The sequence below is a fragment of the Danio rerio genome, chromosome 25 (genome assembly GCF_052040795.2).
Source record: "Danio rerio strain M-AB ecotype USA chromosome 25, GRCz13ab, whole genome shotgun sequence".
In the NCBI taxonomy this organism is placed as follows: Eukaryota; Metazoa; Chordata; class Actinopteri; order Cypriniformes; family Danionidae; genus Danio; species Danio rerio.
The window spans coordinates 22,859,526-22,875,000 of NC_141045.1; the positions used below are offsets into that span (position 1 = coordinate 22,859,526).

Below are 15,475 nucleotides of genomic sequence, written 5' to 3' on the forward strand. Positions count from 1 at the left end.
AAGTTTGAATAGAATTTTAATGCGTAATATACCTACAATAATACGTATTTACAATATTTGATTACATTTTACATCTAATTGTAATTTTTTGACTGCTTATCATTTACACTTTATAAGGTACACCTGTCCAACTGCTCATGAATGCAAATTTCTAATCAGCCAATCACATGCCAGTAACTCAATGCATTTAGGCAGGTAAACATGGTCAAGTTATTGGTGGTTGTTGGTGCCAGATGGGTTGGCTGAGTATTTCAGAAACAGAACTGATCTAATGGGATTTTTACACACAACCATCATCTCTATGGTTTACAGAGAATTGTCTGAAAAAGTGAAAATATCCAGTAAGCGGCAGTTCTGTGGGTGCAAATGCCTTGTTGATGCCTTGAGTACCTTGTTGAATCTATGCCATTAAGGATTAAGGGAGTTCTGAAGGCAAAAGGGTCCAACCCGGTACTAGTAAAGTGTACCTAATAAAGTGGCCAATGAGTGTTTGTGTAACACACACTCAAACACGTGAATTTAGATATGCTCAATACATGTACACCGAAATCTCAATGGACTAATCGGATTCAATGATTTATGTTAAGCTAAAAGTGCTCTAGCCAGATATCGGCAGATTGGATAAAAAAAAATGGTAAAACTCAGCTATTCAAATTTAGGTGACTTGTAAAACGAGCATATTTCCATTGTTTCTTTCGTATTGTGTTTTTTTTTTTTTGCAGTTGTCCTGACCTGTGAGGGATCCAGTGGGTTTGGGAAAATGCCGCTGCAGAGTCTGTCCCGTGGAGAAAGGCAGGCATTATCTCTGGTGTGTTTGTGCTTGTCAGACGGCAGTGGAGAAGCTGATGAAAAGAAAGAAAGATAACAGAGTAAATGAGGCAGTGCTGTAAAATGCTGGTAACTGTGCTGCAGCCGCTGTGAGAACGGTTTGCTTCTGCTCTGTTGAACTGAATCACCTCTGTTGCTGGAGGGAGCAGAGCTGTTCACATTGTGGGAGCCGGAGTGATTTGAGCTCAGACTTGAGGTAGATGGACTGGGCTGAAAAAAACATAACATGTACATAATGTGATAAGTAGTAAATGAGCTGATATAAATATAGTTTATTTATATATAAAAATGTGTACACACACACAAATATATACACTCACATATCTACAATTGAAATCAGAATTAATAACCATCTTTGAATTTCTTTGTCTTTTTCAAATATTTCCAAAATGATGTTTAGAGCAAGGAAATTTTCACAGTATGTCTGATAATATTTTTTTCTCCCGGAGTAAGTCTTATTTGTTTTATTTTAGCTAGAATAAAAGCAGTTCTTAATTTTTTTAAATCCATTTTAAGGACAACATTATTAGTCCCTTTAAGCTAATTTTTTTCAGTAGTCAACAGAACAAACCATCATTTTACAATAACTTGCCTAATTACCCTAACCTGCCTAGTTAACCTAATTACCATAGTTAGGCCTTTAAATTTCACTTTAAGCTGTATAGAAGTGTCTTGAAAAGTATCTAGTAAAATTTTATTTACTGTCATCATGGCAAAGATAAAATAAATCCGATATTAGAAATGAGGTATTAAAACTGTTATGTTTAGAAATGTGTTGAAAAAATCTTGTCTCTAAAAATAAAAAAAATAAACGGGGCAAATAATTCAGGGGGGGCTAATATTTCTGAGTTTAACTGTATATATATATTTTTAATTCATTCAGCCAAACTCTAGGTCTGGCAGGAGCACTTTTGGGTTAGCTTGGCATAAATTATTAAATCGGATTAGACAATTAGCATCTCACATGCAAAAAAGTGCTCTCTTTCCATAATTTTCCTATTTACAGATTCACTCTTTTTTAGTTACATTGTATACATGTATGTGTGTGTGTATACAAGTTTACACACACACACACACACACATATATATATATATATATATATATATATATATATATATATATATATATATATATATATATATATATATATATATATATATATATATATAATGTTTAAAATGTTTTTAAAAAATTAAAACTGCTTTTATTCTAGCCGAAATAAAACAAATAAGACTTTCTCCAGAAGAAAAAATATTATCAGACATACTGTGGAAATGTCTTTGCTCTGTTAAACATAATTTGGGAAATAATTAAAAGAAAACAAACAAAAAAATTCAAAAGAGGGTTAATAATTCTGACTTCAACTGTATATATATATATATATATATATATATATATATATATATATATATATATATATATATATATATATATATATATATATATATATATATATATATTAAGAAACTCGAACTTGACTATACTAAAAAGTGAACAATAAACTTACATGTGATGATGAGACTTCAAAATGCTATTTTCAGATTATACATGACCATATTTATTGATAATCCATAATATTTGTGTATAAATACATACTAAATAAATTTGAAAGGTTTGTATACTCCGTGAAAAATGTTTTTAGGAAAAAATGACATTGTTTTTAAAATTACCCTATAAATACATAAATATAAATACATATTTAAATAAAAATTTAAAAATAAAATAAATTCTATAAAAAAATATTAATTACTAAATACTAATTGAAAAACCCTAAAAAAGTATTATATTATGTTGTATTACATAAAATTATAATAATATATTTGTTAAATATTACAAATTTGTATATATTTCCACAGCAACAACAATAGAAATATGTCTGCAATTTTTGATCATTTTAGTCATAAAAAAAGAAAAAAAAAAGTTTTTCTTTTCACAAAATCCAGGAGGGACTGATTATTTAGCCGTTCAGTAACATTAAACAGCGTCAACAGAGACATAATTTATTCACTGCTGCATTTTTTTTGTCCATAAAAAAGATCCTTTTTTTAATATTTCAACTTGACGACAGCTGACAGTACTACACACACCAGCTGTCAATTCATACCAACTGAATAAATAAATAAATTGAAGATTTTTTTTTTATTTTGGCTGGCAGTGTTACTTTCGGTTGGTTAAAACAGCGAGTCTCTTTGAGTGTCTCACTTGCATGTTGAAGACCTCATCCGAGCTCTCAGACTGGCCTGTGATGTTGCTCACTTCGTTTGAGGCCTGCGATGACAGTGAGGATGAGGAGTATCTGTTGACGGCTGGATAACTGAGAGGGCTGAAACACACGGGTGAAACACATTATAAATTTAGCAAATGTGTGGGTGTGTTACAGCTGCCAATCAAATCTAAACAAAACATTTTCTCTTTTGAACAGCATCAACATGAAGTGAAGTATAAAATTCTTTATCTCAACTTAAAGGGTTAGTTCACCCAAAAACAATGTTTAGTCTGTTTTTTCACCCTCAAGTGTTTGCAAATCGTCATGAGTTTCTTTTTTCAGTTGAACACAAAAGAAGAGATTTTATATAATGTTGGAAAACGGTACCTACTTCAATAGTAGGAGGAAAAAAACACTAAAGAAGTCAATCGCTGCCCATTTCCAACATTCACTGTAAAAAATGCTGGGTTCCACACAATTCCCTCATCCTGTCCCAACACAATTTTTTATTTTACAAATGTAAGTAGATTGAACATAAAACAATAAATTTCCCCCCTAAAAACATGAGATGAGTAAATGATGACAGAATGTTAGTTTTTGGGTGAACTTTCACATTAATTTTGGGTTCACACCAGATGTGAAGCATCGCATCACTCCTTACAGATTACTTGCGTACGGTGGCTGAAAAACCTCAAACATGCTGCACGTTGAGAAAAAAAACTGTTTTTTATATACTAGCTTCCCACCAATGTGAATTTAAAGGTGCTGTATGTAAGTTTTTGACTATTCTAAAGCATAAAAATACCATAATATGTTTGCATATATTTTTGAAACATGCTAAATGAACATTCTTGTTTATTTAAAAAACAATGCAGAAGTCAGATATTCTGCTTTAATAATGTGTGTCGGAACGGCTGTCTTTGTTTTGGTCCCTTTTTCTACCCAGAGCTAGTTTAGCTAATTATATTTCAGCACCCTGGGTTGCCTTGGTGGAAAACAGCGCATATTATTCATTCAGTTAGGTAGGCTCACAAAGTATGTAAAATGTGACCTCTGGTGGAGAGAAGCAGCCTCCAGAAATGAGATGCAGATTCAGTTCCACATGAGGTGGTTATTAATTAGCAAATAATATAAACATCACGAGCGTAAACATTAGGTGGGCAAGTTACATTGTAACCATGTATCCTAACAACACGCTACGTGACGAGATTTGCAGTGATAAGCAATTTGACCAAACAGACCAATTTGCGCCAGACCAAACAGAAATTTAAGAACAGCCATTCAGAAGCACAGAATATACGTGCACTCATTCCACTCCTTTAAAATGGTAAGGTTTATAATCTAATTAATACATATTAAACCTCTTTATAATTAAATGTACATGCTGAATCACTGATACGTGCTGTTGCACTAACAAAGTACTAAAGTTCAGTTCTAGAGTGTCTAACTTACATACTGCAACTTTAAGTATTTGGTTGAGTGGATAACATAAGTTAATTGAAATGCAAAAACAGATATGAATTTCAGCTGGGCGGCACAAATGGTGCAAAATGCGGGACATGTTTGTTGCGAGTTCAGGGTATTCAGTACAATCAAAAATAATTGGCACAAAGTTACAAAAATGTGTTCTAAAAGTGAGACCAAACATGCTGCAGGTTCAGAAAATAGAAAAATCAAATAGGAAAACACTAACAAACTGAGAAAGCTTTTTCATCAATTTAAAAACACAAGCGAATGAAAATTCTCACAGTGCAAATACAGGAACATGCTGCAATTAAAAAACATTAAAAAACATGACAAACCCGGCTGCTTCCTGTTTAGAGCCAGTGGTGAGATCTGAGAGGTGTTTTTTGTTTGTATTGTTTATTTTAATATCCTGGGGTCTGTTCTTCATACGTGGATTACTCAATTAGCTGGATTTGGATATTGACTATTTGACACGATCCAGGATTGTTTTGTTCTTCAAAAGTTGTTGTCATAGCAACAGTTCTGGTAGTTTAAACCTGCTTTGGTTTTAAATATATATATATATATATATATATATATATATATATATATATATATATATATATATATATATATATATATATATATATATATATATTTATTATATATAAATATTATTATATTATTATATTTATTAGCCACCTTCGATTTTTTTTCTTCTTTTTTAAATATTTTCCAAATGATGTTTAAAAGAGCAAGGACATTTTCACAGTATGTCTGATAATATTTTTTCTTTTGAAGAAAGTCTTATTTGTTTTATTTATCTTATTTTTGTTTTTTATATATATATATATATATATATATATTTATATATATATATATATATATATATATATATATATATATTTATATATATATATATATACATACAATTGAACTCAGAATTATTAGCCCCCCTAAATTATTAGACCGCTTGTTTATGTTTTCCCCAATTTCTGTTTAACGGAGAGAACATTTTTTCAACACATTTCTAAACATAATAGTGTTAATAACTCATGTCTAATAACTGATTTATTTTATATTTGCCATGATGACAGTAAATAATATTTGACTAGATATTTATCAAGACACTTCTATACAGCTTAAAGTGACATTTAAAGGCTTAACTAGGTTAATTAGGTTAACTAGTTAGGTTAGGGTAATTAGGCAAGTTATTGTATAATGATGGTTTGCTCTGTAGACTAATGAAAAAATATATAGCTTAAAGGAGCTAATAATTTTGTCCTTAAAATTGGGTTTTAAAAGTTAATAACTGCTTTTATTCTAGCCGAAATAAAACAAATTTTTGCTAGAAGAAAAAATATTATCAGACATACTGTAAAAATGTCCTAGCTCTGTTAAATAGCTCTGTTAAAAAAATCAAAGGGGGTTAATAATTCAACTGTATATTTGTTTTAGAACTTGCAACGAGTTTGTTTTTCTATGTTTTGTATGTGCTGTGAACATTTTCAATGTTCTGTGAAACATTTTCTTTGTCAGCAGTTTTCTATTTTTGCCTGTTTATTCCTAACTTGCCACTATAGTTGTGGGATATTTTTTTCGCCTCACGTAAAGTAAAACTTGTGTGGAAGAATGGATTGAGCCAAATACAGTATATTTGTGGCAAACATGTCCTGCATTTTGCATCATTTGCACCAACCTGCTAAAAATGCCTCTATTTGTGCATTTGTCTTGTCTTAGTTATTGAGTATGATACCTACTTGCTGAAAAAGTTACCTTAAAATTTGTTGTGAAACCAAGATAAAGAACTTTTTTTTTTGCATCACAAAATTCTACCCAAAGCTAAAATGACACAAACCTTCGTCTTGCCACAATTCGTCCTCCTTCTGGGCTGATGGCATTGGGTACGGGGGTCCTGCATGTGCGTGGACTGCCATTTGCAAAATGAAGCGGACTCACTCGAACATAAGCAGGAAACTCTTGTGGCTAAATGACAAAATATGAACTGTTTTAGTGATCCGTATATTGGCTTGAATGTAAAAAATAATGTCACTATTTCTAAAGGGACAGTTCACAAAAATTTTTTTAATCCCTCTAAATGTTTTAGGTGTCATTTTTCCTATCAGTAGATTATTAAAGAAGGTTTTTAAATGTGTACTGTTAAGAGCTGCCACAGGTTTAAGAAAATGAACAGCAATATAATTTATTTTAGGGAGCAGCATGGTGGCGCAGTGGGTATTGCCTTTGCCTCACAGCAAGAAGGATGCTGTTTCGATCCTCGGCTAGGTCAGTTGGCATTTCTATGTAGAGTTTGGATGTTCTCTCCATGTTGGCATGGGTTTCCTCTGGGTGCTCCAGTTTCCCCCACAGCTCAAGCACATGCGCTATAGGTCAACTGGGTAAGCTAAATTTTCTTTAGTGTATGTGTGGTAATGGAAGTGTACGGGTCTTTCAAAGTGATGGGTTGCAGCTGGAAGGGCATGCGCTGCATAAAACATTTGTTGGCGGTTCATTCCGCTGTTGCGACCCTTGATTAGTAAAGGGACTAAGCCGAAAAGAGAATGAATGATTGAATGAATGAATTTATTTTAGAGTGGACTATCCCTTTAAGAAATGTTTAAGTGAATGTCTATTTATATGATAATTAAAATTTTTAATAAACACAGCAGAAAGAGTGTTAGGGCCCTACCATCCACCTGGCGCAATGTGGCGCAAGGCGCAACGCAATTGTTGTTTGCTAGTTTCAGCTTGGCGCAAGAGTCGTTCTGCCGTTTTGTGCCTTGCTGTTTAAATAGTGAATGCATTTGCGCTCATATGTGCGCCCATTGGCGTTCTGGTCTAAAAAGAAAGGCTTTCTGAGGCGCATTGCTGGCGTGTTGCTATTTTAAGAAACTATAATAGATTTTTCAATAGACCATAACAAAGCCGGTCTATTGTCCAGCGCAGAGTGTGTTATTTGCGCGCCTTGCTTACACATTGCCTAATACACACAAGATGTAGAGCAATACACAAATATCTTTACATATGAAAAATAATTTAAATATTAAGGATATATATATATATATATATATATATATATATATATATATATATATATATATATATATATATATATATATATATATAATAAGGATATTTATATATGATATAATTATAAAAGATTAAAATATTACAAAACATATTATTTTCTAGCCTACATAAATAAAAAAAAAAAACTTTCATGCCCTCTTCATCTCGGGGGGCCTTTTCAAATTCGTGACAATTTGCTTTTGTATAATGTTTTTATTATATGCATATTTATATTTGTTTTATTGAAACAAGCTTAGATTTGTCTACCTGTCAGGTTTTAGACTATATAACAAATAACAATAACAAAGTGTGTTCAAAAAATCTTTATATCCAAATACACATGCTGCCCGTGTATTTGGATATAAAGATTTTTTGAACACACTTTGTTATTAGTGTTCATTTATTCATTTGCTGGAAATTAGAACTGAATTTAGAAATAGTTTTGAAACAAATCTTTGCGCTTAACAAACGAAATTAATTATTTGTAGGCTAATTGATGTCTGTGTGTACAAGAAGTTTCCCTATCCACGAGAGAGAAAGTGAAAGTAGATAATAAGATGCCTTATATCTTATTCTCGTGCTGCAGATGCTCTGTTTAACTGTTTTCTTGCTAATGAAGCGTTCAGTTTTTCCACTTACAAAGTCTGTTAGCAAATGCGCTATGGTGTGACGCAACTGGCTCTTAAAGGGACTGAGAGATGATTGGTTTATTCTCAAAACACACCTATAACTCATTAGGAGAACAAGCTCAACCATATTAGACCATGCGCCACGGCGCAAAGCGGATTTTTCTGTCCTTAAATTAGCAAAAGTGGATTCTGACACGCCCTTAATGATTTTGCGCCCTGTGCTTTGCACTTTGCGCATTGATCGTCAAAATAGAGCCCTTAGACTTTTCTTTGACCATAAAAAAAATATAAAAATTCAGCTTAAAAAGTGTGTTAATAAAGTGTAAACCTACTTGAATTCCCAAACTGGAGCGCATTACATGAAACTGGTCGACCAGCTTTTTATGTAACGGCTTCATGTCCTGTGGGACGAACTTCTCATGCACGGCTAAACCAAATTCCAGAATATGAGCCTGTAAACAGAGAAACACTCTTATTATTCTTAAAAAAACATTAGTATTCACAAACTACTTTTAAAATAGTTTAAAACACATGCAACATTTTCATTAAAAAATTCTGGCAATTTATGTTGGTTTTGAATAACTTTTTATTGATTAAATCTTTGCATTTAATTCGACAAACTGTCATGTGGTCCAAGCAAAATAATATTTCACACATCTTTATCGTTAATCTCAAAAATCCTTTTTAAAAAGAATTATATATCTAAAGTTACTTTAAGAATATTACAATTGTCTTGATGCATAGTTTATATTATTGATCTTTTTGGGTTTATTCATACGTTTTTTATAATTGTATGAATAGACATTTATCACAGCTAAATTAAAAATCATTAGCGCCATTTGAAGCAATGTTTCCGGTTTCTCTAGCAGTCGCAGAAACATGACAGCCTCAGGACATTGGATGGGTAAAGTCTAGATCCGATACATGGTCGGCCGGAAGTGCGATATGCCCATTAATATAGCAGCTTTTTTTTATGAAACTGTATAACAATTAATAATATTTTAACAGTACTGTGACGGTTAGGTTTAGGGTTGGGGTGAGGGTAGGCATTAAAAAAATACAATTTATTGGGTAACTTAATAGATAACAAATAATACTCTGCATAACAACTGTTTTTACAGTGCTGTGACGATTGAGTATCTGGTGGGGGTAGATGTTAATAAAATACAACATATGGGAAATTTATTAAATAATATAAATATTTCTCCTTAATTTCCATCCACAAACACATTCGATCTAGCAACAACCCCTTGGATGACATTCACACTCAACTTCACACTCAACACACTCAGTTAACTTTCTATTCTATTAAAGCATTTCAGTTTTCCACTAACCCCTAAATGTTCCAATTTTAAAGTTGCAAATATCTTCAAAACAGTCAGTCTGTAGAGAATAGAGTGTGTTTACTTTCTGAATCGTCAGGATAAAGTTAGTTCATGTTGCAGTTTGTTTATCTGCTTAATTTTTTTTTTATTATTTATTTAAAGAACAGCAAATAACATTTCACAACACAAAAATATAAATATCAGGGGGTAATTATGAATAAAATACAAAATGTACAAATGTAAAAATTAAATAAATATATTACACAGTTCACAGTTTTTTTTTAAGTGAGTAGGGCTTTCTAGTATAAAGAGTCTCTGATACTGGAATTTTACAAGCATATTTCAGTCATTAATACCTTAAAATTACATTTATGAATGTGCAATTTTGTTAACAATAAAAGTAAATTAAATAAAAAAAGAATTCATCTTAATTAGGATAGACAGTAATGCCAAAAATTTAATTTTCCCATGATGATGAAAGAGGTTTTTAAATACTGAAATTTCTAATACATTTTTGCACCTCTGCCTCTTGACTGAGTATGTACAATGCCAAAATAAGTGTAAAACCATCTCCTCGTGTTCATTGCATAAATACAATTTACATCAATTCCACTTTAAAATTTTTGTTAATAATGTTTTGCTGGATAAAATCTGTGGAAACCTTTCTAGGATATTTCTTTAATTTTATTTCTAACTTGATATTTCTGTGGTAACAGCCACACTTTTTTCCAGCAAATCAATTCACTTTTTAATAAAGACATCCAATAAGATTGAATCTAAGGTAGAAGTAAGATTTATTTTTTTGAAAAGAATATGAATAGCTCTATAGTTTTTCTTGGTAATTACTTAAAAAAAAAGTTTTGCCAACATACAATTTAGTAATATCAAAAGACGATGTATCAAAAGGATAATCTTGATTAATACCACTAAATAACAAGGGTCTCTCAAGGAATTCAACCAATAACAGTTGAAAGTTTGCTAGGTTATTGAGATTTTGTAATGAGAAAGGAATTCATTGTAAGAAAAGTCAACCATCTTTATTATATGACTGACTAACAAAATTAATTTTGTTGTCAAACCGACTTAATTTTTTTAAGTGATTTGGATTTGTATAAATTGTGTATTATTCCAAATGAAATAGCAATGTGGGGAGAAATTATGCTTATATTAATGACCATTATAAAAGCACTTGTTTGTGGAAGGCAGATAGCTTATTTGGAATTTTGTCTATATTATAATTATACATCAAAATAAAACTAAGACCACCAATATTTGATAAAACATGATCTCGCTTTGAAGTGCATACTGCACATAAAGGTACCCCTGCATATAACCTGAAACAAAAGATTTTCATTCTGTCTAATTAATTTCACCCATGATTTCCTCTGTCCTTCGTCTTTTGGGAAATGATAGAAATTGAGGTAAGGGTGTCGTTTTTTTTTAGTTGCAGCCTGGAATGCTCTGTTGCATTAAAACCGGATGTTGTGACACTCTTTCGCTTACCGGAACCAAGAAGTGTGAAAAAGGCCTATTGCATTCAAATATATTTTCAAATCAATTGTCTAAACAAACAAACAAACAAAAAAACATTATGTTGTTGACACAAATATAACAATTGTACCTGTTCAAACATCAGTTCTCTAAGACGAGTAATTTTCTCTCCATCCTCTGGATGATTTGCGATATAATCCTTTGCAAAGAATGCCTGTGAAAGTACATAAAAAGATTAGTCAATTATTTGCTTTCAGCCAAAAATTAAAGGAATTAATGTTTTGTCAATCAGTATTACATTCTCAGGTCTTTAGTGACCTGGACCTGTATTTCGAACACAGATGGATCTCTATACTATAAGCAGCAATAGTTAAAAGAGCTACTGATATTTCAATAACAATTGCACAAGAATAAAATAAAGCATATTTAGTTACCTTTTGGAACTTGGAAGGGTTCATTATGTTACACAGATAAAAATATACTTGCATTTATACATAGCTCGGGTCACTAATGACCCAATACACTTTTTTTTACATATCATCATCTTAGAATAATAAGGTTCTATCTGACATTTTTGTCAAAATTGAGTTGTTAACATTCTTTTGAAATGTCAACTTATTTACATTATGGAATGTTTTTTTAATAAATTATTTAAGTTGTTTACATTTTAAGACTTTTTATTCAAAAAATAAATGTTACACTCATACTGTTTGCTATATGAAATGCAAAAATTTTGAAGCTCAATATCTCAAAATCAGAACGCAGATAGAACCTTATGATTCCAAGGTGACACTATGAATTGGAAAAGGACAATTTAAAGTTTTTGTCTTTTAGCCCTTTCATAAAAACATTTACACCAGTGTAGTTAGACCATTCAGAACACAAGTCATCAGCTGCTAAATTCAAATCTTCTCAATAGAGCTGAGGCATAAAAAGAGACGTGTGGTACTTCATCACTGTTATTAAACAAATAATATTTTTGTGTTTAATTATTGTGTTTTGGTTTCAAAACAAAACATAACATTTACGATTTTCTAAAATACACATTGATGTCATTAATAATTTTTTTTTACATTTATAATTGGAGGTCATTCATGCAAGATACACACTGCTTATGTTAATAGAATGTTTGTTTATTCCTCTACCAGTAAAACGGTCACCTACTTTCACCTATTTAAAAATAAATAAATGAATTATCATGTTGTAATTCCAGCAGCTGTTGATTGATCTCTCTTGCAGGGTAGACTTAACATGGTGGCGCCCCCGTTACTCATTATTGATCAGATAACATGATGATTATATAAGCTGTTAAGATGGTGAAATGCATGTTCTTACAAGCATTTGCAAATTGAATTTCAGATATTTTACAACATAATTAGGACATTTCTCAATATTTGTAGAAAAGAGATAAAAGAAAGAAAACACCACTGTGTCACATGTTAAACTTGAAGCACCGCCAAGGGAATTTTAAAGTGATGCATTCTAAATAAAGTTACATTAAAAAACTCACACAGGGGAGACAGTGGGAGTCTTTAAAACTTACATGTGAAAGGGTTAATTTTGTTTATAATAAATAGACAGAGGAATGGATCTGTACTTCTAACAGGGATGGAACTCTAATGCTGGATTCACATCAACTGCACACAGATTGTGTCACTTGCTCTAGATTACTCGCAAGATGTTTTTTTTTATTCAAGTCATTTCACTTGGCGGCGATCTATGAAATGCCTCTCGGGAAGTATGCTCGGGCGTTCTGTTTGAATGGGGAAACATCAAATTCTCAAAAACCACTTGCCAAAGTTATGATTACATTTCATATTATGAATAACCAATAAAATTAAACAACAACCGTCTATTTAGTTTCATTTCAAATTTTTAATATCACACAAAATCTGCAGAAACTCACACTTAGTCCGAGCCCCTCTCCTGGAGAATTGTCATTCTATATCTATCGCTGATTAGCTCCTGTACTAGAAGGCAGGCTTTATTTGCCATATAGTGTTCACTGATTGGCTCCTGTACTAAAAGGCGTGGCTTCATTCGCCATATCAAAGAGCATAGAATTATCAAGAGGCAACACTCTAGTGCAATTTGGGAAACAGCTCTAGACGGTGCAGCAGACATTTTGGAATGAAAATTTCAATATAGAACAACAGCATATTAGCATTTTATAAGTTTGTAAAATAAACTATTAAAAATGTTGATGATTGTCATAGTGTGTTGTATTGTCGTCTTTCAGGTTGTATATCAGCTTTAATGCGCTTTTTAAATTAAGAAATAAACAACAAAGAAGCTACTTGCCATCGCAACAGCAATAAGATCCAATGGACAGCGGACCGCTTTCACTCCAAAATGGCAAAATCCGGGCTGTTGCTGGGCCCTGTTGTTGCACTGGAACATTCTATTAAGTGTCGCCTCTTGGTCATTCTAAGCTCTTTGGCCATATTGACAGTTACACTTTTCCACATTCAAAAGTATACGAGTGACATGTCTTGTGTATTCTGTAGTCTTTGACTTATGCGTAACCTACAACAGTGATTGTAACCTACAACGTTTATGCCCAAATAAATTAACTGTTATCTTAACTTTTGAAACCTGGACAGATCTATTTTGTTGTGCAGGATAAATATGCTTAATATATATATATATATATATATATATATATATATATATATATATATATATATATATATATATATATATATATATATATATATATATAAAATCTTGATGGTTCTGGGGTTTTGTCTATCCAAAATGATCTTTATTTTGTATTTTCTATTGGATTCAAGTCAGGTGATTGGCTGGGCCATTCTACAGCTTGATTTTCTTTCTCTGAAAGCATTTGAGGGTTTTCTTGGCTGTGTTTTGGATCTTTGTCTTGCTAAAATGTCCACCCTGGTTTCACAGTCATCATCCTGATAATATAGATGTTTGACTGAAGCAGCTAATGTTCATTTACACTGAGGAAGGGCAGAGGGTTGCTAAAGAACTACTGAGAGATTTCAGCTGCTGTCTGGGCTTTCACTGCTTTTCTATACCTCCCTTTCTTCATATGTTCAATACTTTTTTCTTGTGTCATTTAATTTTATTACCCATAACTTCATTCCTTAAGATTTGTTTTCTTTTCATATATGTGTATCTTTGGTTGTTATTAAACATGTGGTGAAAATTTTAAGTCATCAGCACCTTCAGAAACATGTTTTCTGAGAAAACGGTGACACGTTAAATAGTTATTTCCCCCACTGTAAATTTACACAATTGATAAAATTCACAGCCATTTCTCTGCTGTAAACTAACCTGAACACTAACTCATTTCTCAGAAACACCGGTGCAACATTCAGAATTGCAGAGGAAATGGCTTAATTAAAACTCTGATCATCAAAAAAGCAAATTATCAACTAATATCAAAACTGACTGACATTTTGATTTGGCTTTCACAGCTTGATGACAAGATCCACAGCTTTGTGCTCTGCGGTAAACTCATCATCTGTGCAGTGAGGTGCATGCTGGGATTGAGGAGGACCCCCGCAGTTCACTCTTCCCTTTTAATAGACTTAGTTAAAGCTTACACTCACAAAAGACCAGTGCTCAACATGCTGTTGCTTGGTAACTGTCAGAAATACGCTCAGCAATCGGCCCTATGAAGTGTGAAGATGTAGGGTAGTCATTAAACATCCACCCGAATGCTCTTTTGTGGGTTTCGCTTCAAAACAACACACAGAAACCACTCTTTCATCTTGGTAAAAAGAATGAAAGGTGAAACTGAAGTCAGCTCGCTCAGACCATTAAATCACTTTACAGACAATTTATGTTGTCAAGTTGGTGAGGCAACAACAAAGTCAAGGCGTATAGCTCACAACAGTTCAAAGGGTTCAAGTTTTTGACTGTCTCATGCCACTAAAAGTCATAAAAATGTTTTTTTTTCATATGACATTGAAACTTGGATGATTTATTTTGACAAGGTTAAACTATTTCTTTTATTATTCTTTGTGTAGTGGTTTTACCTAGAATTGCTATTAATTTAAATGGACCCATTTCACAAGCATCTTAAATTCTTAAAAGGTTTTAATAATTAGATAAAAAATGCAAGAGCATTTATATGAATTTATGTGTATCATCTTTGCTTCAAATTACAAAAAACAAATCACCGCTTGTGCGAGGTGTTTCTAATGCAGCGTCTATGGGGCAAGACATTTGATGTTATTCTCTCCTCTGGTTGCCGTCATCAGTCTCACAATTTTTTTTTTCTTTTTCTGAAAGTTTTCTCAACTATGATGACTTTCGCTACTGAGAAACCCGGAAATGTGAAAAGGGTCTATTTAGTCACGTGAAAATGAACTTATTGTAACTAAAATGAAATATTATACAGCAAATTTACAGAATAATAAAATATTTAGTCAAATGTTAAATAAATTTTCGACATGGCTACTGTTTATTAGCAGATTATAATGGGAACATATTTTAAAGGGTCGTTCAG

General features: G+C 32.0%; 1 protein-coding gene across 2 annotated transcripts in view; it reads right to left on the bottom strand.

The window, feature by feature from the left end:
• Nucleotides 1-15,475, bottom strand: part of dock4a (dedicator of cytokinesis 4a) — a 199,006-nt gene that overhangs the window by 15,106 nt on the left and 168,425 nt on the right. For both annotated transcript variants that reach the window (XM_087312229.1, XM_087312228.1), the window contains 6 exons: nucleotides 11,126-11,209; nucleotides 8,512-8,631; nucleotides 6,340-6,467; nucleotides 3,032-3,152; nucleotides 957-1,038; nucleotides 733-842 (listed from right to left, as the gene is read on the bottom strand). In XM_087312229.1, coding sequence (XP_087168355.1) covers nucleotides 733-842; nucleotides 957-1,038; nucleotides 3,032-3,152; nucleotides 6,340-6,467; nucleotides 8,512-8,631; nucleotides 11,126-11,209 — 645 coding nt within the window. The remainder of the gene's footprint in view (nucleotides 1-732; nucleotides 843-956; nucleotides 1,039-3,031; nucleotides 3,153-6,339; nucleotides 6,468-8,511; nucleotides 8,632-11,125; nucleotides 11,210-15,475) is intronic.